Source organism: Myxocyprinus asiaticus, chromosome 43 (genome assembly GCF_019703515.2).
Source record: "Myxocyprinus asiaticus isolate MX2 ecotype Aquarium Trade chromosome 43, UBuf_Myxa_2, whole genome shotgun sequence".
NCBI classification, from domain to species: Eukaryota; Metazoa; Chordata; class Actinopteri; order Cypriniformes; family Catostomidae; genus Myxocyprinus; species Myxocyprinus asiaticus.
In genome coordinates, this window is record NC_059386.1 from 18,727,278 (window position 1) to 18,749,759 (window position 22,482).

At 37.6% G+C, this 22,482-nt stretch overlaps 2 protein-coding genes across 5 annotated transcripts in view; both read left to right on the plus strand.

Moving 5' to 3' along the window:
* Positions 1-12,415, plus strand: part of LOC127433774 (high affinity cationic amino acid transporter 1-like) — a 49,708-nt gene extending 37,293 nt beyond the window's left edge. For all 3 annotated transcript variants that reach the window (XM_051685960.1, XM_051685962.1, XM_051685961.1), the window contains exons 11-12: positions 8,951-9,059; positions 9,370-12,415. In XM_051685960.1, coding sequence (XP_051541920.1) covers positions 8,951-9,059; positions 9,370-9,560 — 300 coding nt within the window. In that variant the 3' untranslated portion in view covers positions 9,561-12,415. The remainder of the gene's footprint in view (positions 1-8,950; positions 9,060-9,369) is intronic.
* Positions 12,416-14,035: 1,620 nt separating this feature from the next.
* The window catches only part of LOC127433951 (microtubule-associated tumor suppressor candidate 2-like), a 112,909-nt gene continuing 104,462 nt past the window's right edge, over positions 14,036-22,482 (plus strand). For both annotated transcript variants that reach the window (XM_051686339.1, XM_051686341.1), the window contains exon 1: positions 14,036-14,085. The gene's annotated coding sequence lies outside the window, so the exon portion shown is untranslated. The remainder of the gene's footprint in view (positions 14,086-22,482) is intronic.

The following is a 22,482-nucleotide window of genomic DNA, read 5'->3' on the forward strand; positions in this document are numbered from 1 at the left end:
AAGGTGTTTTTAAAGATTTCCTGTTTCAGTGACATGCCCAAATTTAAAGGCTTATAACTCTACAAAAAAAATAAAAAATAAAATAAAAACAAACATAGAAGTTCAATTGTTTGGTATAATTTTTCCATTTTTTAATGATATAGATTATGATTATCTCAGCCTAAGAAACTGCTGAAAAATCACAAAAAAATGTGAACCAAAAATTAACTTTTTTTCTTATTTTTCTGATTTGACATTATATATCTCAGGGTGTAAATAAGGTAGCTCCGAAAAACTGCTTTTTGTTTTTGTTCCCAATCACGTCTCCTGTTACTTAGCAAAAGTTTGTGTTGATACGACAAAGCAATCAAAAGTTAAAAGCTTCTCCAAGCAAATAAAACATAATAATTGTACATAAGAACTAATTACACATGTAGATACAACAATGACTATGCTCTCTCTCCAAACATGCAGGCATGAGTAACGAGATCTCATTCGGTTCCATTCTGTGTCATTTAAGCCATCGAGTCTGTGTCATGTTCTTGGCGCTATCTCCTGGTGGCCATATGTAATTAGTGTGAACGATCCTCTCTGCCCATATTTGGATGACTTCCACCTCTGGTTGCAGCGATCTGAATTCTAATACGATTGGTATAGTGTTCCATGATGCTGGACAACATAATACATGATTTCCGATGAAGTCATTTGATCCAGGAAAGCTTGTGTTTTTTTAGCCAGATAGCACGTTATGTGCTGTGTGCACACTGCGCTCTGTGTAAAACAAATAGACTGGTTATATTCTACTCTTTCAGAGCTTTACAATGACAAACGGCTATTTTATCAATTTGATGTTTTTACTGATTAGGCTACAGTAATATGTACAGTGCAAAGTTATTAATAAATTAAAGCTTCTGATTTGTCTGCAAATTTCCAAGCACTTGTTCAGTTTTGGTTATAATGCATACATGCATTGTAAAGTATAGCGTCTAAGCTTTAAAACAATACCTATTTTGAAAAACAAAAAGCTAGATAACCATGGCACTCTTATTAATTAAAAAGCTTTTATTATTACATGGCTTAATACAAAAGGTAAAACAGCTCTCCTACGCGTATTGCTATGAGCCTTCCTCAGGGAGAGTAACAAACAAACTTCACACAGGTGAGAGTAATATCAATCATTTAGTAAGTCACATGATCAACTTATTAACTATAGTGTTAAGCATTTGCTATTGTTACTTGTTTTCTTACTCAAAGGGAATATATTTTTTTCTTTTTATTAACAATTTTTATTGATTCCATACAACAACTTAAATAAACATAACAGAAAATGTGGAATCAAATTATATAAAATTATAACCCTTCCCCCAAACCCAGTTTTTTTATGTGTTCATCCCCTGTATTGATGACCGCCCCATCGCCTAAAATACAGAGTCTGGAGCAAAATGAAATTTGAGTGCCCAGTACGTCACACATAAAACTCTGAACCCTCAGCCAAAAAGTTAAAACTCCATCCCCCAGACTCTGAATTAGCAGGGTGTAATACACTGATGCCTCATGATCTTTTCCAAAAGCAGTAATCACCACTTCCAGAGGATATGCTGCTTTAGAGGGGTGTATGCTACTCCCAAAAATCAAACAGAGCAGGTGGCACAGCTGTAAATACCTAAAGAACTGAGACCTGGGAATCCCAAAATGTTGAACCATATTTTCAAAGGATCTCAACAATCCACTCTCATATAGGTCACCGAGTGTATTAACCTCCCTCACAATCTACTCTGTCCAGCAGAAAGGGGTCTTATTAATACATAATTTTGGGTTCAGCCATATGCTCGAGGCTACATTTAAATAAATGTCCGCATTAAACACTCTGGACACCTTTGTCCATAGTGAGTCCAAATGCGAGATAAGAGGGTGTAATTTAACTTCTCCGGTTAATTTGATAGAAAGGCTTCATAATGGTGAAATAGGGGCAAGAACTTCCTGTTCAATACAAAACCAGGGAGGGGCTCTCTCAGGTGGGAGCGACCAATGAGCCAAATGCCTGAGACCAAATGCATAATAATAAAACAAAATCTTGGGTAGGCCTAGCCCACCTTTGTCAATCGGCCTATGCAATTTACTGAAATGTAATCTGGGACATTTACCATTCAAAATGAAGGACTTTGCTATGATATCAAATTGCTTGAAATAAGAGAGGGGTACATCTATAGGGAGAGATTGTAGCAGGTAGCTGAATTTTGGAAAACAATTCATTTTAATAACGTTAACCTTCCCAGTCATAGATAAATGTAACGAAGCCCACCTGCCCACATCGCTCAAAAACCTTTTTATTAAAGGGTCAAAATTAACTCTAACTAAATCACACAAATTTGCTGGGAATAAAATTCCCAAATACTTAATGCCCTGTTTGGGCCACTGGAAGGTGCCTGGCTGAAAAGCCATTACTGGGCAGTACGCTGTCAAAGCCAAAGCTTTGGATTTAGACCAACTCACTGTGTATCCTGAGAATTTAGAAAAGGAATGAATAATTCTCTGGAGACAAGTCAGATCTATTAGGTTCGGAGACAAATAATAAAACATAATCTGCGTAAAGCAAAAGCTTATGCACCAGACCTCCCGCCACCACCCCTGGAAAATCATCCTCCTTTCTTATCGTGACTGCTAATGGTTTCAGGGCAAGACAGAACAATAAGGGGGAAAGAGGGCAGCCCTGCCGGGTGCTCCTATCCAGAGTAAAATAATCGGAAATTAATCCATTCTTTTGAACCGCCGCTACCGGGTGTCTATAAAGTAACTTAATCCACCCAAAAAAAGTATTCCCGAACCCATACATATCCAAAATCTTAAAAAGATAATCCCATTCTTCCATATCAAACGCCTTTTCGGCGTCAAGTGAGATGGCAGTGACCGGAGTCTGATCGTTCGCCATTGCCCACATGACATTAATGAAATGCCTAATGTTATCAAAAGAGTTACGGCCCCGAATAAACCCCACCTGATCTATATGAATAAGAGATGTCATAATTTACTTAATCGGTTAGCCAAAATTTTTGACAATATTTTAACATCTAGCTGGATCAGGGAAATTGAAGGGTAACTCTTATACTCACTTGGATCATTGTGCTTTTTAAGAATCAGACTGATCCGGGCTTGCGCCATGGTTGGCGGAAGCTTTCCATTATTTAATGGTTCCGTATAAACTTATAGCAAAAGTGGAGCCAATTCTGTATCATAAGATTTAAAAAACTCAGCGGCAAAGCCATCTGGCCCCAGAGCCTTGCCTGTAGGTAAGGTCTTAATTACCTCGCCAAGCTGCTCCAATATTATCTCAGAATCAAGATCATTTTTTTTCTCAGCCGTCAGTTTAGGAAGTTCTAATGGTTCTAATATCCTCAAACATTTGTTGAAATTCAGTATTTTGCAAAAGAGATACATTAAAGCGCCAACTATATGATTTCCTTTTCTCCATATGTGGCAACACCTCTAAACTCTCCAGGGCATGATCTGAGACTAAAATGTTTCCAAATGAGCAATCAATAACAGATGAAACAAGGGACTTAGTTATTAAAAAATAAAATAATCTATTCTAGAATAAATCTTATGGGCTGATGAAAAAAGATGTATAGTCCCTACCAGATGGGTTCAAAATTCTCCAAATATCTGTAAGACCAAGATTTTTACACATCCTGTGAATCGTCAATGTTGCTCTAGGGCAGGGGTGTCAAACTCGGTTCCTGGAGGGCCACAGTCCAGCAGAGTTTAGCTCCAACCTTAATCAAACACACCTGAAGCAGCTAATCAAGGTCTTCAGGAGTGCTTGAAGATTACAAGGAGGCATTTTAGAGCAGGGCTGGAACTAAACTCTGCAGGGCTGCGGCCCTCCAGGAACTGAGTTTGACACCCCTGCTCTAGGGGGCTTGCACACTTTTGCTTCACTATGATCAAGGATTGAGCCCATCAAAAGATTATAGTCTCCTCGCAGTATTATATCATGAGGGGTGCCAGCGGCTTGCAACGTCCCTTCAGGATCTATAAATAAGCCCTGATCATCAACATTAGGTGCATCAGTATTAGCCAAAATAAGACTTTGCCCCTGAATTTCTGCTAAAACAATAATGACTCTTCCTAATTTAACTTTAATCTGTTTGAGACATTTAAATTGTAGATGCTTACTTATCAGTGTAATGACTCCCCTGCTCTTACTTGAGCCAGCACTAAAGAAAATATGTCCCAAATTTTTCAGCTTCCTGTGGGGAAAGATGCATTCCTTGAAGAAACACTATATCATATTTCTTACACTTAAAAAGAGAAATAACTTTCCTTCTTTTTATGGGGTGCCCCATCCCATTAACATTCCATGTGGAGAGAGACAATCCACTCATATTAAAATTTGACATTTTGACAAAAATATATTGTGTGTCAAAAACAAAATATTTAAGACTACATTCCAACATTAGTGCAATAATCAAACCCTGAACTTCCCTCAGAACCAAACAAACAGAAAAAAGAAAAATGTGCGCAATAACCCTGCGCATGACAGCGCCAACTGTCGTCCATCCCTCTAAACTCAAACAGTCCATGTACACCTACGAGAGCCTCCACTACAACTTTGCCATCGGATTGCTCAAGTCCGGTGTTTCTATAAAAATGTTGTGAGACATAATTGCACAACAAAAGATAATCTATAAAACAAACTCCAGCCAATAGACGGAATAAACACACACATTTTTTAGATTCATCCACATAACTGTCCCGAAGGTGTGTTCCTCCACAAAACAAACTCCAGTCGCTAGGCAGAACCAGCACAAAAAAAGGCACTCATTTTCCACGGACAGTCAAATGAATGTTCAGTGAGCCGGCCCATTCGGCTGCTACATGAGTGCAACAAATGACCTAATCACTCCAATGTCTTGCAAGAAATACTCCACAAAACTCCAGCTATTAGGAGGCATAAGCACAAAGAACATGCAGATACCTCCACAACACTGTCACGAAAGGTGTGTTACTCCACAAAACAAACTCCAGCACAAAAATAAACAAAAAAGGTGCTCAGGTTCCTCAGACAGTCAAGTGAATGTTCAGTGAGTCAGTCCATACAGCTACAACGTGAGTACCACAAAATAACTTACTCCATTGACTTTATGAAGGAGATCGCTTGCTGGGGACCTGTGAATGTTTTACGGCCATCCTTAGCATCTATTCTCAATTTGGCCAGGAACATCAGTGCAAAAGCGACCTTCCATTGATGTAGAGTTTCTTGCATTCCTTGAATTGATCACATTTCTCTCTTGTCGAATTCGCAAAGTCTGAGAACAAGAAAATACTGTGGTTCTTCCAAGAAAGACTTCCTTTACTCCTCGCCTCGCATAACACGAGACATTTATTGGATGATCTCAGAAATTTGGCCAGAGTTGATCGGGGCCTGTCTCCCTCAGCGGATCGCCGAGCCGGAACCCTGTGAGCTCGTCGATTTCCAGATTATGGCCTGTTATGTCGAGCAGACTCGGAAAGAGCCCGCCCAGGAATTTCACCATATCCTGACCTTCTTTGGCCTCAGGAATTCCAACAATACGGACGTTATTCTGCAGACTACGGTTCTCCATATCCTCCAACTTCTCCCAGATGTGCTCCAAATCCATCTTGGTTGCTAGCGGATTAGCAGATAATTCCCTCTCCGATGACTCCAGATAATCGATCTGTTTCTCGACATCCCCCACTCTTGTAACCACCTCAGTGAATTTCGTCTCCATGGCAGTGATCGATTGACGTATTACAGCAAGATCCTCCAAGTCAACAACGACCTTCGTCAGCACTGCCATAATTTCTCGCCGAATTTCCCTCATTTCTCTGGCCAAATCGGCTCCCTTGCTCGGGGCATCAGGCGCGTCAACTTGAGCACGTAATTATCTTTTAATGTCTCCAGAGCCCAAGGATTTTGAATTCTTTTACATATTGTCTTCCTAGAACAGTTATGGAACAAGGTGTATCGAATCTCACCGGTTTTAGACATTAATAGTGTTAAAACTAGCAATGTGCGCAGAGCTCACCGTTCACACGTCCGAACCCTGCATGGCGTCACCTCTCGATTTTACTCAAAGGGAATATTACAAATAATGAACTTAACAAAAGAACAGAAATACAACCACTTATAACACACACACACACACACACAAATGATAGAAAAGGACTAAAATCCAAATACTCATTCAATCCAGTATATTTCATAGCATTTAACTTGTATATTCAAAAAAGTCTCTCTCTGATTCATTTTTTGTTCTCTATTACCTTTCCTGATTGAAGTACTTAAATGATCAATACCTTGTATTTTAAGAGTAGAAGGATTACAGTTGTGCATTGATTTAAAATGTTTAGCCACAGGATACTTTTCATTACCCCTCTTAATGGCATATTTTTGTTCAGCCAGACGGTCTTGCAATCGTTTTTTTGTTCTACCAATATAGAAAACCTTACAATGTGGGCATTCCAACCTGTAGATAACATGAGTAGTTTTACAATTAATGAAGTGTTTGATAGAAAACTCTTATTTGTTTTTCCATCTAGAAAACGTATTCCTTGTACTACATTATCACAGTGATCGCTTCGGTGACATTTAAAACAACCCTTAGGTTTATCCCCTAACCAATTATTTTCACGAGTGGGTGGTAGCTAACTATGTACTAATCTGTCACCTAAGGTAGTGCTTTTCTTAAAACTTATCATTGGAAGATCTCGGAATGTATCTCTCAAAAAATCATCACTCTGTATAATGACCCAATTCTTTTGGGATAATCCGTTTCACTTTTTCAGCAATTGTGCTATATTGTGTAACAAAATCAAATTTATTTGATGTTTCAGATCTCGTTTTCCTTTTTAAAAAATCTGTCCGTGTCATATTTTTCACACGTGTTTTAGCTCTTTAGAGAGTTTCGAACTTATACCCTCTGTTTAAAAAGCATTTTTCTAAGTCCTTAGATTTATCCTCAAAATCTTGCTCTTTGTCACAAATCCTACGTAGTCTTTGAAATTGTCCAAACTGTATGTTTTGTATCAATTTAGGAGGATGGAAACTCTTACCATTAAGAACCATATTTCTATCAGTAGAATTCGTAAATATTGATGTATGTAAAAAGCCATCTTTATCTTTACTAATTTCAAGGTCCAGAAAATTAATCTTCTCCTTATTGTACTCTAGGGATTGTTTAACATTTGAGTTAGTACTATAAGATATTGGTGAAATGATACTAGATCTTCCTCTGAACCCCCCAAAAATAGGATAATGTCATCAATGTAACACCACCACCAGATGATATTATCTAAAAAACTGTTTGTTCTAGGATTCAATACATTATCATGTTCCCATTTGCCTAAGAATAATCCAGCATAGGAAGGACTGTGACAACCGCCAATAGCACATCCTTTTACTTGTTTAAAAAGTTTTTCTTGGAACACAAAGATATTATTATTAAGGGTCCATTTAGTAAGATTTAATATAAACCCTGAAGGTGGTAACTCTGTATCAGGTCTAGTATTCAGAAAATATTCCAAAGCCAACAATCCATTTTCATGTTCAGTGTTAGTATACAGTATAACGACTCTACATCCATAGTTACTAGATTAGAAGAAATGCCAATGTTGTTCAGTTCTTGAATTTTTTTCAATACATCTGTAGTATCTTGGATGTATACAGGTAATGAAGGTAAAAAGGGCTTAATAAAATAGTCAATATACTTTGAAATGGGTTCAGATAAGCTCCCATTACCACTGTTCTCTGGTCTACCTGGAGGATTTTCAATTTTTTATTTTTATTTTGGGGAGCAAATAAAATGAGGCTAATCAGGGGTTTTATAGAATAAAAATTTAAATTCTTTATCAGAAATCCAACCAGTATCCAGAGCCTGTTTCAGAGAATGTTCCAGCTCTAACTTGAGGCTATTTGTAGGATCAAATGTAAGCCAATGATAGTATTCTGTATTCTTCAATTGTCTATTAGATTCTTCTATGTATTTACCTTTACCCCAAATTACTATTTCACCTCCTTTATCTGCTCTTTTTATGACAGTTCTATCATTTTTCATCAAACTTGTAAGAGCCTTGTTTTCCTTTATAAATAAATTAATCTTATGAAATGTCTTGTTATTCTCATTGAAAAGCTGCTCCACATCAAAACTAACCTTCTTTACAAAAGTATTTAAAGTAGCATTTTGAATCAAAGGACAAAAAATGGATTTAGGTTTAAAGATACTGCCTGGTATCGTAGTGATATACTTAGATGTACTTGTATTGTGACAAGGATTTGATTTATACCACGCTTTCAATTTTCAAAAGTTTCTATAGAAACGGAAAAGGTCTATTTTTGTATCAAATTCATTAGGAGAAGATGTTGGGGCAAATGACAACCCCTTGGATAACACTTTTAAACTGTTCTCTGAAAGATGTTCATCTGAGATATTGATTACAGTTTCAGTCTGTTCCTGCTCTGTGTATAAGGGCGATCTAGGCTTCTTCCTCCCTCTCCGGGTAGGTCTCTTATTCCTCTTCTCTCTCTTTCGCTCCACTCTCTGTGCGTTTCCCTTCTGGGCGCTAAAAAAATGTCGGAAGAGGCTTCATTGTTTCTAGAGTGCTCCTCATCCTCGCTGCTAGTAATGCTGAAGGAAACTTTCCGAGAGTTCTTTCGAGACGAATTAGGGATTGTAGTCAAGCGATTTTGTAGGTGCCATGCATAGATCCTGCCTTCTTTATAGTCTTATTCATCTCTCTTGAATTTTTTCAGTTTTACATGTTTTAAATCTCCCATGAATGCATCCATTTCTACTAAATTTCTACCTATTTTGTGTTGGTCAAGACTGTAGTTATTAATATTTTCATAATTATTTTTTTCTCTGCATGTCCAAATACTTTTGAGGGGTAATTCTAGCACATTATACACTTGCTTTGCAGTTATTGATTGATTTCTTTTTACATTTTCCAACAGGTCCCTTGCCTTCCATTCATTCCAGTGGTAAGCATGTTTGTAAACGTGTACCTGATGATGCAATTGGACAGGGGTACCTGGATACGATTTGCCATCTGGATGTCTATAGGTACATGCTCACAGAGCGAGTATCAAGAAACTCTCTCAAAACTGGCCTGGGCTGCGGTTCCCAAAGCATTGCAAGCTTAGGTTGATCGTAGAGACCATTGGCACCAATGGTTTCTACGATCTACTTAGGCTTACGATGCTTTTGGCAAACGCAGCCCTGATTACTTGTGAACACGAGTTGTGCTAATTGTAAAGATCAAATATAGCCTTTCATTCATTTAACAATTATGAATGGCCTCCAGGAATGGCCCTTAAGAAGCACTTTAGTATGTGCTTTGTAATATGTTCTGCTATCCCTCTGTTCTCCCCAGGACTCATAATCTACTTTGGCTATGGAATCTGGCACAGTCATGAAGCTGCTCTGGTCCATTCCAGTATGGACGAGGAACTCAATGTGTACAAACCAACCTGCGCCATAAACAGGGACTCTATAACTCCAGAGAAGGAGGCCTTCCTTAGTAATGGGCATGGATCGAGGGTTGACGAGGACGGAGATCTCTAAGCGCATAGAACAGTGTTACGATATTTACTTGGACTTTACATTAAAGCACAATACCGGAAGGTTCTGAGGAGCACAGACCATTGGAATCTAATCAGATAGAGCTCTATGTCTGATTTAACTCTTCCTTTTGTCACTTCCTTGTTAGGGAGTATAAGGAGCTCTGAAAAGGGCACTATATGGTTTGAAGCAATTTTCAGTATTCTCACAGTTAGGGTTTTGGGTCTACTTCACATGTCTTGTAGAAACCAAAGCAGGCACATCTTTAATTAGATGATTTATAAGCAAAAACAATGACAACAACAAAAAAAACAAAAAACAGATAATGAGCTCAATCAATCATATTGTGAGCTGCAGTATTTTAAGTTGATGGCTGCTTTTGTTATCTAACTGAATTTGTGCTTTTGTCTTAAAATTGCATATGAAGCAAAATCAGAGTTGCTATGTGATTGTTGGATGTCTATGTTTAGGGTTTTATGTATATGGACACACCCTCACAACTAAGGAAGAGAAAAAAAAGAGTTTTCGAATCATGCTTGGCTTTTCCGCTTCATTTATAGTAGTGTGTTGTGTGTGAGGTCCCATTTACTGTAAATCAGGAACCCTCTCCCACTGGTTTGAACTGCCCTGATCCAGAATTTGTATGTTTTATACCGGTTAACCTTGACTTGATCTTTGATTGGTACTGCCATCTGGTGGTGTGGTGGAAAAATTGTGTTACTGAAGTTTCATGCATATCTCTCACAGTACTGGTTACTGTGACTTCTAATCTACGCAGATTAATTTTGCCTCTTTGGTTGCCTTATGTTGCATAAGAAGACTTTGTGTTTTATTTTGTTTTTTTTTTTTGCAGAGAAAACTGGTATGTTGGGCTATGTTTTTGGTCATTTAAGTTGTCTGGACATATATCACATTGTGACAAAGGGTTTTTCTGCCTGAATATTTTACAAATTAGCCATGCTTAAAAATGATCTGAATTTAAACATTTTAATTCTGCAGTACACTTATGTACACAATCACTACAGCAGTGCCACATTGGGTCTCAAATTGAAGAAATTATAAAGGTATACAGGTTCTATTTTATAGTTAAAATTTGCTCGTTTTTTTCTTCTGCCAAAAGCCTTCCAGTGGTTATATAGGGTGAATTCAGACAAATTTAGCCTGATGTCTCTCATCATTAATTTATAGCTGAATTTACCCTATTGCTGCTTTAAATCAAATTTGCAGGAAAAAAAGTTACAAATTTCAGTGAGTATTGACAGAATTCAACCCCTCCCTTATGACTTTTGAGTAGAAATAAGCATAATTACGGCAAATAGTTGTACAAAATAATGAATTGTCTACAAAACAGAGGTGTTGCCAAACAGACGTGACACATTAAGTTCGATGTCCAATCGATTTTCTCAGGAGCATAATGACCAATCAGGTATACAGTTTTGTGCCTACATGCTGCTGTTTGCAAGATAATCACAAAAACCTGCCATCAACCAATCTGTTCTAAGGAGTTAGGAGTATTTAAAAAAGAACTTGTTAGTTTTACAGGTATTAAAATGTTGAAGTTAAAAAAAATTGTCATATTTTCTTCCCAAATGTATGCTGAAAATCATAAAGATGTGTAAAAGAAGATCCTTCACAATTCTGTGCATCATGTATTTTGTATTCCCTGCAGTAAATGATTTGTAAATAACAAATGTTACTCTTGACAGTGCTGAAAGTAATGTATGTGCAGAGGCATGGTTCATGTTTTAATTACATAGAGTTTAAGAGATTAAAACGTTTTCTTATCATATGTGTATTAACACATTTTACATGGTTATTTTCAAGTCTTGAAACTTTGCGATTTCAATTTAGAATAAAATGACATAAAGCATCTATATAGGATGTGATGCACTGCAGCTTCAATGGGATTACATAAAAAGGAATCTAAATAAGTATTAATAAATACTTATTTTTAAGAAAAGTAATAACAGTAAAAAGTAATAAAATCAAGATCCTATCTGAGATTAATTTACCCAACATTGCTTAGTTTATTGTTACAAGTAAACACACATAATAATAATATATAATGATAAAAATGCAAAGCTGTCATAATATATGAGGAGTTCCAATGGAGATCAGTTAGCCAAGACTGTCCACATTATTTGAAACTATATCTGCAAACTTGTTAAAGGAATATTCTGGGTTCAGTATGAGTTAAGCTCAGTTGACAGCATTTGTGGCATAATGTTGACTTGTCCAGCAAAATTCTGGGTTACAGTGAAGCACTTAAAATGGAAGTGGATTGGGCCAATTCCGTAAAAGTTAAAATACTCACTGTTTCAAAAGTATAGCCACAAGACATAAACAAAATGCATGATAAGAATTTTAGTGTGATAAAATTGCTTGTATCCAATTAATACCGTAAACAACCGTAAAACTGCAATTTAAAAAACTTTAAAGCATAAATAATATACAAATTTTAACAGAAGAATTATGCTTTTATGAAATTATAAGAGTCATATTTCTGCCTTTAAACCCCCCAAAAATTGGCCCCATTCACTTCCATTGTAAGTGCCTCACTGTAACCTTGATTTTTGCTTTTTTTAAGAAGAGGAGGGATGAGTCAAAATTTATTTTTATGCCACAAATGCTGTCAACTGAGCTTATTTTGTTTTGAACCTGGAATGTTCCTTTAAGCTGATTCACTCTAAAGGTCTTTTTGTCATTTTGTCTGTCTATTTTTGGACCATTTCTAATGTAGTGCATTTGGTGTACATAACATTTCCCCTCTGGACTGGTTTATTTTTGTCTGCACTGTAAATGACCGTCTACCTACTGTTTCAACTTGATGCTGTAAATAAAATGCATTTTGGAATTTGCATTTGTATTTTTCATTTCTCTTAAAATATTTAATTCTTTAAAATAATTGCAATGGTAACTCAATGAGTTTCTGCTTTTTAATTCTATACAAGATATTATTTTTGCTTTTAAAGCTTTTTCTGATCACATTTGTAGTTTTTGTTTATTGTTCTTTCTTGCTATGACAACAGCCTGTTGCTGGGGGCAGAATCTCCCAAAGACTGCAGAGTTACTCCAGACGGGGCGTGGTTAATCCAAAAGGGGGTTTGCTAACTCCAAAAGGGGGCATCACTTCCACTCATGGTTAAAGGCATAGTTCACCCAAAAATAAAAAAATCAGTCATTGTTTACTCACCCCTGTGTTGTTATAACCCTACATGACTTCCTTTTTCTTAACACAAAGGGAGAAATTGTGAAAAAAAATTTGCTCAGTGATGTCATACAATGGCAGTTTATGGTGACCACCTCTTCAAGCTTCAAAAGGACACAAAGTATAATTCAGAAGTCTAATAAATTATTCCATGATTGTCATGATTGTTATGAAAGCATACGTTAAGGCTGATAACAAACCAAAAGCAACAGCAACAACAGAATACAACACAGCTGCGCACAAAACAGAGAATAGTACTTGCTAAACATGTCTAAAGAGTTTGTAGTTTAAGAATTAATGCAGTTCTATGCCCAGCCTTATTTTTTTGTAGAGTACTCAGAAATCAAACAGAATTATAGACGAGGCTACAGGCAGCCACAGTCCCACGTGTCCAAACTTGATGGCAAACGACATGTGATAAAAGGTATCTTTTCTATCGATCGCTTGTTTTCTATTTTCGGCTTCGCACGGGTAACTCTGTCCACTGTGAACTATAAACTCTTCAGACATGATTAGTAAGTTCTGTTCTCTGTTTTGTGTGCAGCTGTGTTGTGTTCTGTTGTCGCTATCACTGTGGAGGACCTGTTTTTAGATAAACAAAACGAGTTTTCGCTTGAATACCCCAATGTTGCGAGGGGGGCTTCGTGAACTGTTGCTCGCGTGCCCTATCATGACAGGAGATCAACGGTCAGTAAACATTTTCACTAAATAATACATTCGATTTCAGTTTGTTTCTCACCATTCATTATCGTATGCTTTTAGAACAATCATGAGTCTCGTGGAATAATTTATAAGACTTCTGAATGATACTTTTGCATTCTTTTGAAGCTTGAAGAGGTGGTCACTATAAACTGATTGTATGACATTACTGAGCTCAATATTTTTTCACAATTTCTCCCTTTGTGTTAAGAAAAAGAAAGAAAGACATATAGAGTTATAACAACACAGGGGTGAGTAAACGATAACTGAATTTTCAGTTTTGGGTGAACTGTGCCTTTAAGCCGTTGGAGCACTGCCTGCAGCTATATCCTGCTGCGACGGCGGTCTGCTTGCAATTGATCTTAGTGCCAGCAGAGTGCAGCGTTAACAGGTTGACGGTGAGAGTACCATACAGCAGCATCCCGGATGAGAGAGAGAGAGAGAGAGAGAGAGAGAGAGAGAGAGAGAGAGAGAGAGAGAGAGAGAGAGAGAGAGAGATGCTGCACTCAAAGCATCGCGCCAGAGCGCTGATCATTCAGTCAGACGGACGGTGTGGGAGAGGGTGGGTGATGAACGGGTTGAGTGAGGATAGACTGAACAGAGAATCTGGGCTTCTGTGAGGTGAGTGTTCATGAGCTGAATTAGTCAAGCGGAATTATGAATTGTGGGCTGTATTATGGGCTTTTGTGAAATGTTATGAGAAAACATATCCATTGAATTTTAATGTGTATTGCTGTTTTGCTGTTCAAGCACGTTAACTTTATAAAAAAAAATAAAATAATAATAAAAATCTTAGGGTGATTGTAGATGCACCATAAGTTTAGTGATATATGGTTTCTGAAATAACCCTCTGTAGTTAAAAATGTTGTGTGGTGGTACTAAGATGGCATCTTTGGGGGGTGCATTTTGGTCATTAGGGTGGGCAAGTGGTCTAAGGCTACCCTTAGACTCGGCCATGATGTTTACATATTTAAGGAATATTTAGGCTTGAACACATTGATGTTGTTATCTGTAAATCTAGAAAAAGAAAAAAATCTAAATCCAGAACTTGCACATGCACAGACTCATTACACTTGTCAAATGAATCTGTAAACCATGAAACTCTAAACCCAGTTCGTACAGCATACTCGGTCATTCACACTTCTGCTTTCAGATAAAGATGTAAACATCCCTCTAAAACTGTTTATATCCACTCTTCATGAGCTGCTGCTGCCTCTATGGGCCGCATCAGAATAAAGGCAGAGCCTCAGGCACAGTTTCGAACTGACTTACTCAGCCTGGAAATGAACTTAGCAACCGGCCTTTAGCAATGAATATTTTTGCATATTGCAAATTGTTTTTTTTTTGTTTGTTTGTTTTTTTTTGCAGTATCAAAACACCTTTAACCCATTTCTTTGCTTCTGTTGATCAGACCAGGGTAAGGAAAAAAAGATTTAAAAAAGTGATTAGAGTAAATGTGTCAATACCCCTGTCAAGGTTTCACCCTGAAAGCACATGTACATCACCCAGACGTCTATTTGATGTCTATGTTTACATCTGGAAGATGTAGTTTTTACATTGTTTGCTCATCTGCAATATGTCTATAAGACGCATTTCAAAAAGAATGCCTAGGATGTCAATAAGACATTCGGCAGATGTCTTTGAGATGTTTATGATTTAGAATGTTAGTAAATCTGAGCTTTTAAAGATGTTTAGCAGATGTTAATTAGATTGTGATGCTTTCCAGATAAAAAGGTCTAAAACCGTCACCTCGGAGATGTATAGGTGCTATCTGGGACATACAGGATCTGATGCAAAAGACACAGCTATTGTCTCTCTCAAAAGGTTCCTAACTGATAAGAGGTGGTAAAGTGGTGAAAAAGGGGAGATAAAGAAAGGGATAGAGAACGACAAGGTTGTGTTTTAAGAGGTATGCTAATTGGCAATAAGGATTACGAAGGCTTTGCCCCCCAACCGGGTTGTGATCCAGTTGTCAGTCAATAGGACATAATGGATTTTCACACTGATGGATGAGAGTTCAAGTCTCCCTCTGAGATTTCTGGATATCCATTTAAAGGGGAAGTTAGGCAATTACATTTCAGTGATTATTGATGCTTTAAAGCTTGACTGACACTTGTGTGTTCTGGTAGCTCAACTGCTAGAGTGTGCCATGATCATGGGTTCAGTTCCCAGGGAACACATATACTGATGAAATGTATACCTTGAATGTACTGCAAGGGGCCGTTCAGAACGAACGCTAGATTGTACTGTCGATACAATCAAATATCGATATATCGCTATAGTTTTTCACGTGATATTGTATCAATACTTTAGATCCATGAATCGATATTTAAATTCAACTATTTGTGTATTCATATCATGTAAACAAACAACAAAGTTGGCAGACTGTTACTTCCAACTCAATTTAATGAGATAACCAAGAGACAAAAATGTGACGTTTTGAACTACATGCTCTTCATCAGACATCAGTATACAGTATAACTGAAATATAGCCAAATGAATTGGAATTGATTCGTATCCAAATCAAATTATGATTCGTGAAGTATTGCAATATATTGAATCATGACGTGTATTGCAATACGTATCATATTGTGAGGTGCCAGGTGATACCCAGCCCTACTGAATGCATTATTTCACTAAAAATGGCATGCACAGCACAAGGAATCAAACTAAAATGTTTATCCTGACATGATGTCTAAAAAATGTGCCGCTTTTGCGCAAGTCTCACACACACACACAAAAAGTGAGACATGGGGGAATGGTCAAAGATATCTGTTTAGTGCATGTTTACATAGAAAATCAATAAAAACAAAAACTGTGCAAATGGACACAAACACGTGTTTGGTGTTAACAACCTTTTAGTTAAAAAGCCCTTTTGGATAAACAGTCTGCCAAAAACACAAATGTAAATGTCTAAACAAAGCAACTTTCAATTCCCCCTTCAGAATCTGGGGTAGCTGTTTGTAATGCCATTTGAAATGTTTACACCAATTAACTAGCTCTAAATATTTTAGTGTAGACAACTAATTGATTAGCATGCTAACTGAAGAGAATGCTTAATGGAATTTTAGCTTTGCAGGCTAATCAGTTAGAATGCTAAATGAAAACACAAAAGGTGCTTCCAAAATCACATACTTTACACTATTCTACACCATTTTGTAGTATAAGTAGTGCAAGTAGTATGTTTACACTGAAAATGCAACAAAATAAGTGTACTACGAGTCCCCGGATGATGTACTTCTTCAAAGGAAATAATGGTGTGTGGAATGTTGGACACTTCATGCACTCAATGGTCTTGGCTTGTGCTATGTAGTAATGCTGGCCTGACAAAACAGTTGTAATTACTGATTAATGTAGCAACTAAGGAAACTTCTGTGAAGACATCACCTTACAATTGTGAACTGAAAGCTTTACCATCACTCTCGCTGTGTGAATACAGTGGCATGCAAAATTTGGGCACCCCTGATCAAAATTTCTGTTGTGTGAATAGCTAAGCGAGCAAAGGATGGCCTGATTTCCAGAAGGCATAAAGTTAAAGATGACACATTTCTTTAATATTTTAAACAATGTTACTTTTTTATTTCCATCTTTTACAGTTTAAAAGAAAAAAGAAAAAAGAAAAGGGCCCGAAGCAAAAGTTTGGGCACCCTGCATCGTCAGTGTTTATTAACACCCCCTATGGCAAGTATCATAGCTTGTAAACACTTTTCATGGCCAGCTAAGGGTCTTTCAGTTCTTATTTAGGGGATTTTCACCCATTCTTCCTTGCAAAAGGCTTCTAGTTCTGTGATTCTTGGGCCGTCTTGCATGCACTGCTCTTTTGAGGTCTATCCACAGATTTTTGATGATGTTTAGGTCGGGGGACTGTGAGAGCCATTGTAAAACCTTCAGCTTGCGCCTCTTGAGGTAGTCCATTGTGGATTTTGAGGTGTGTTTAGGATCATTATCCTGTTGTAGAAGCCATCCTCTTTACATCTTCAGCTTTTTTACAGATGCTGTGATGTTTGCTTCCAGAATTTGCTGGTATTTAATTAAATACATTCTTCCTTCTACCAGTGAAATGTTCCCCATGCCGCTAGCTGCAACACAAGCCTAAAGCATGATAGATCCACCCCTGTGCTTAACAGTTGGAGAGGTGTTCTTTTCATGAAATTCTGCACCCTTTTTTCTCCAAGCATACCTTTGCTCATTGTGGCCAAAAAGTTAGATTTTAACTTCATCAGTCCACAGGACTTCTTGTTTAGATGTTCATTTGCAAACTTCTGACACTGCATTTTGTGGCGAGGATGCAGGAAAGGTTTTCTTCTCATGACTCTTCCATGAAGGTCATATTTGTGCAGGTGTCGCTGCACAGTAGAACAGTGCACCACTACTCCAGAGTCTGCTAAATCTTCCTTAAGGCCTATTGCAGTCAAACAGGGGTTTTGATTTGCCTTTCTAGCAATCCAACGAGCAGTTCTCTCTGAAAGTTTTCTTGGTCTTCCAGACCTCAACTTGACCTCCACCATTCCTGTTAACTACCATTTCTTAATTACATTACGAACTGAGGAAACGGCTACCTGAAAACGCTTTGCTATCTTCTTATAGCCTTCTCCTGCTTTGTGGGCATCAATTATTTTAATTTTCAGAGTGCTAGGCAGCTGCTTAGAGGAGCCCATGGCTGCTGATTGATGGGACAAGGTTTGAGGAGTCAGAGTATTTGTAAAGCTTTGAGATTTGCATCACCTGGCCTTTCCAAACGATGATTGTGAACAAGCCATAGCCTTAACAAGCTAATTAAGGTCTGAGACCTTGGTAAAAGTTATCTGAGAGCTAAAATCTCTTGGGGTGCCCAAACTTTTGTATGGTGCTCCTTTCCTTTTTTCACTCTAAAATTGTGCAAAACAAAAATAATACACTAATCTTGCTTAAAATGTTGAAAAGAATGTTTCATCTTTAACTTTATGCCTTTTGGAGATCAGTTCATCTTCTACTCACTTAACTATTCACAGCAACAGAAATTTTGGCCAGGGGTGCCCAAACTTTTGCATGCCACTGTATGTGCATTATTTGAGATGTAGTAAGGCTTGAACTGAGTATGGCTAATGCTAAAGCTGCTAAAGCTAGCAGTAACACATTGCATGCATTTGAAATGACAATTCCGTCAGCTGTAAAACAGGGAGTGCTTCCGTGTGCTTCTGCTTCCATTAGTGTTTCATTTGGCACAAAGCTAAAGACAGAGAAATGTTTAAATTGAAATTATTTGGGTTCAGTTTTGTGATATGCCTTACAGAATTTAAATGGCATTAATTGATGTATTTTCATGATTAAAACTGAATAAATCATCAACTGATATTAAAGGATTTCCAATCAGGCATTGACTAGAACAACCCAAAAAACATGTTCTTTCAGCCAGTTAAATTGCTTTGGGGGGCTGGATTTCAAGGGGGACTGCATCTTGCATGACACCAGTTTGAAAACTTGACTTGTCCGTTACCTCTGGACTTTTTTCTGTCGTCAACACCAACCCATCTCTGTAACACTACAAATCCTACTTTACACAGGAATGCTTTTATTCCCCACCCTCAGGATGTGGATCACGGAACTAGAGTAATTCTTGCCTGCTGAGAACATTGCACTTTTCACATTTTACCTGTCCTAAATACCTCCACCCCTGCAGAGAGGTCTTGTAACGTGCCCTGTCTCCTTCTGGCAGCTCTCACCCTGTGACATATCAACCCTCTTTTCCCAGAGACACCCATGAGGCTTCTGATCTTTCAACTGGATCAATCTTCCCTTTGCCTTGCGCTTCCAATTCTGCTCCTTCCGTGCTTTTAATTTATTTAGTATGGCCCACCACGCATTGAGCTCTGCCTCTGTCTCGCAAGGTGAGCCAGGAAGGCTGGAATCAAATATCTCTGTAGTGTGTGATTCCTGTGCTTTGCTGTTTTGCCTGTGATTGATTTCTTAATATCACTGCATGAGATGATACATGTCCTTGTGACTAACAGGAAGTGCAATGTTAAGAGGTGTATTGAAGGACAGTTTCTTTGCTTCTGCTGCCTTGGTTCCTGCTGCCCATTTCTTGTATTCACACAGTTTACTAATTAGCAATTCTATTATTTATCTGTATGTTCAGGGGTAGAGTTTAGTGATAAACCATTAATGATGGTGGAGATTTGGCTATTTAAAAGATTATCTGTGTCGACCAATAACACAGGACCGTAACCACCATAGACATTGAGGGGGACACGTCCCCAGCAATATTTAGATTAAAGGTTGACCAATTTGGGGTTTTCGATTGTTGGTTAATAAATGAGGCTTATATATTTTCATATTTACTTTAAATAAGTGCTGTCAGTCTATACATTTTTTTGATTGTGATTAATTGCATAATTTTTGTAGTTAATATATTAACATTTTCCAAACAAAGCTTTCCACAGTATAAAGATCGCATCAGGTCGCGTCAACTGCAGTGTTACAAATTACATCACCATTTATGCTGGTTTATGCTGTATTAACAGTAAAACGCGTTAATCACGATTACAAAAAATTAACACGTTAAACTTTTTTCATTTATTGCATATGTTAATGCATTAATTCTGACAGCTCTACTTTAAATTGGCCATCAGTCACCCCCTCACTTGTTTTGAATATCGGCATCTGCCTTTGGCTATTCAAAAACTCATAAAGGTTGACTACTAGTAGAACTCATTCCAAACCAGTACTGAACATGTAACATGGTCTCATGTTAAACATAATAATTAATAGTTCATACAAATTTGCCAGTTTGCAAAATTGTACTACCTGGTCTCATAGAAACACCTAACTATACCTACAGTAACATTTTGCAAAATTATTTTTACATGGCTTGTTGTACATATCACAGCAGTTTCTTGAAGAAATGAACACTAGAGGCACTAAAACAACAATTACTTTTATTCCCTTTCACACAAATCATGAGGAGAAGTCTTGAAGAGCACGTGAGTTGACACATAAGCTGAAAGTTTCATAGAAGCTCCACAGAATAATGTGGTTGCTCAGCAATTTCGTATTTCGTCTCACATTTGCTTTTTATAACACTATTGTTAAGTTTAGGTTTTAGGGTAGGGAGGTGGGTTTTGTAGATTTAAAACTAGATAGATCATTAACCTTAAAAATCTCATTTGTTTGGGAGAAAATTTTACTCGCATTTAGTGCCACTCAGTGTGCATTTCACCTTGAAACTGCCACAATGCATATAAGGAGCCAAGTGTTTTCATTTTGCAAAAATGTCACCACAGTCATGTTTTCTTCATCAGATCAGGCTCCAGTTGTAAGACATCATACGACTGTGCTTTTATGAAAACATATAACTTTTACTTCTTTTATGGCAGATGGTTAAATTACAAGGCCTCTTGCAGTCTCTTTCTGTCTTTGCTGTTTTATGTGTGATAAAGGCTTTTAAGAATCAGGCATTTGTACCTTGCGATTAAATTGTTAATATTTCAGCTTACACTAGTTGATAAACTCATCAAGCAACTGTTTATAACTTACCGGTCATGCATCTCTCTTGTTCTCAACACCCTGCCTTAAACTTTTGTAGAGGTTTTGTTATTTAACTTTTATGCAGATTGTAAAATGGTGTTGTTTTTTGTGTTTCATGTAACTCTAAACCAAAATGTTGCAATTAAACTTCCATTGTGCATTTGATACATTGCATCGCCTTCAGCAAAACTGTCTTGCTTTACTTTTTTAATGCTCTGCTTTTTGGGAAATACAGAAAAACGACTCCAACGGAACACGCTCGCAGACACCACGCTCTCATTTACATTTGATGCGTCATTAAGGACTGCAGATGAAATAAAACAACTGTAAAAACTGAAAGATTTGAAGAGCTGTAGCTTCTCTCTCTCTCTCTCTCTCTCTCTCTCTCTCTCTCTCTCTCTCTCTCTCTCTCTTTATAATCCTAACATCCCCTTTCATCTATAAAACAGGCAAAAACTGATGCAGAGAACTGCTCAGAAACCTCATGTAAGCTAAAACTGTCCCGACGAGTGGGCAGGAATGGTGCAATTTCTCTTGAAATACTCCTGAGTCGAGCTTTAGAATCACTTAAGACTCAGGTCTCACCTTTTTAATATATATTTTACACTGATAGATAGTTTGAATTGCCATTTAAGTGGAGGGCCTTAAAAGATAATACATTTTATAGTATAAAACAGGGATACGGGACATTTTTTTTCTGAGTCTTGTTATTTTGGTAATGTGCTTATACGGCACTCTGTTCTATAGCAGAATGAACTGCTTAGAAGAGTATAATGGCTGTGAATGATGTATTTGAGTTTTTACACAGGTGCTTTGTGTATAATCTATAAGTCAAGGGTACTCCGCTTGTCTGAGCCTTTTCATAGAGTTGGATTAATGTTGCTTTGCAGTCTAGGCTGGGTAAAGCCTTTCATTTCTCACTATTGTTATTAGCTGTTTTCTCTTTGAGGGAAAATTGAGGCAAGCTGATAAGTAGAGACTGAAAGCTTCCGCTATTTTCCCAGGGGTGCTTCGGTAATGGTAACCCACGCTTCACCTCTCTTCCGTCCTACACAGTAACCTTGATAGCTCAGTTGCATGCTGCGGTCGCACAGTCGCAACTTAGTTTGGAGTCCATTTTTTTGTTTGTGCCAAACACTGATCTTATTTCCCCAACTCGTAAAACTGCCACCCAATTTAGCTTGCTGATGCTAAATCTTCTGTCCTTGTAAAAGTGCTACACTTGTTCTTCGACACATTCTTCGAGTGTAGTGTTGAGAATTAACTTGGAGATGGAAGCTCAGTTCATTATATAAACAAGGTCAATTCCAGGTTAAGGAGAGCTTTTTACCCCCCGAGGAGCAAGTTACCCCTCGTTCACCTCACAGGGGTTTCGCCCCTTGGTTTCATACTTTCCAAGGCTCTGAAGTATTTATAAGCATCTCACTCTTCCTCTCTCTTTCACACAGTCACACCATCACAGATGCCCTTAATTCAAATTGTCATACATGGGCATCATGCACAATTTTTCTT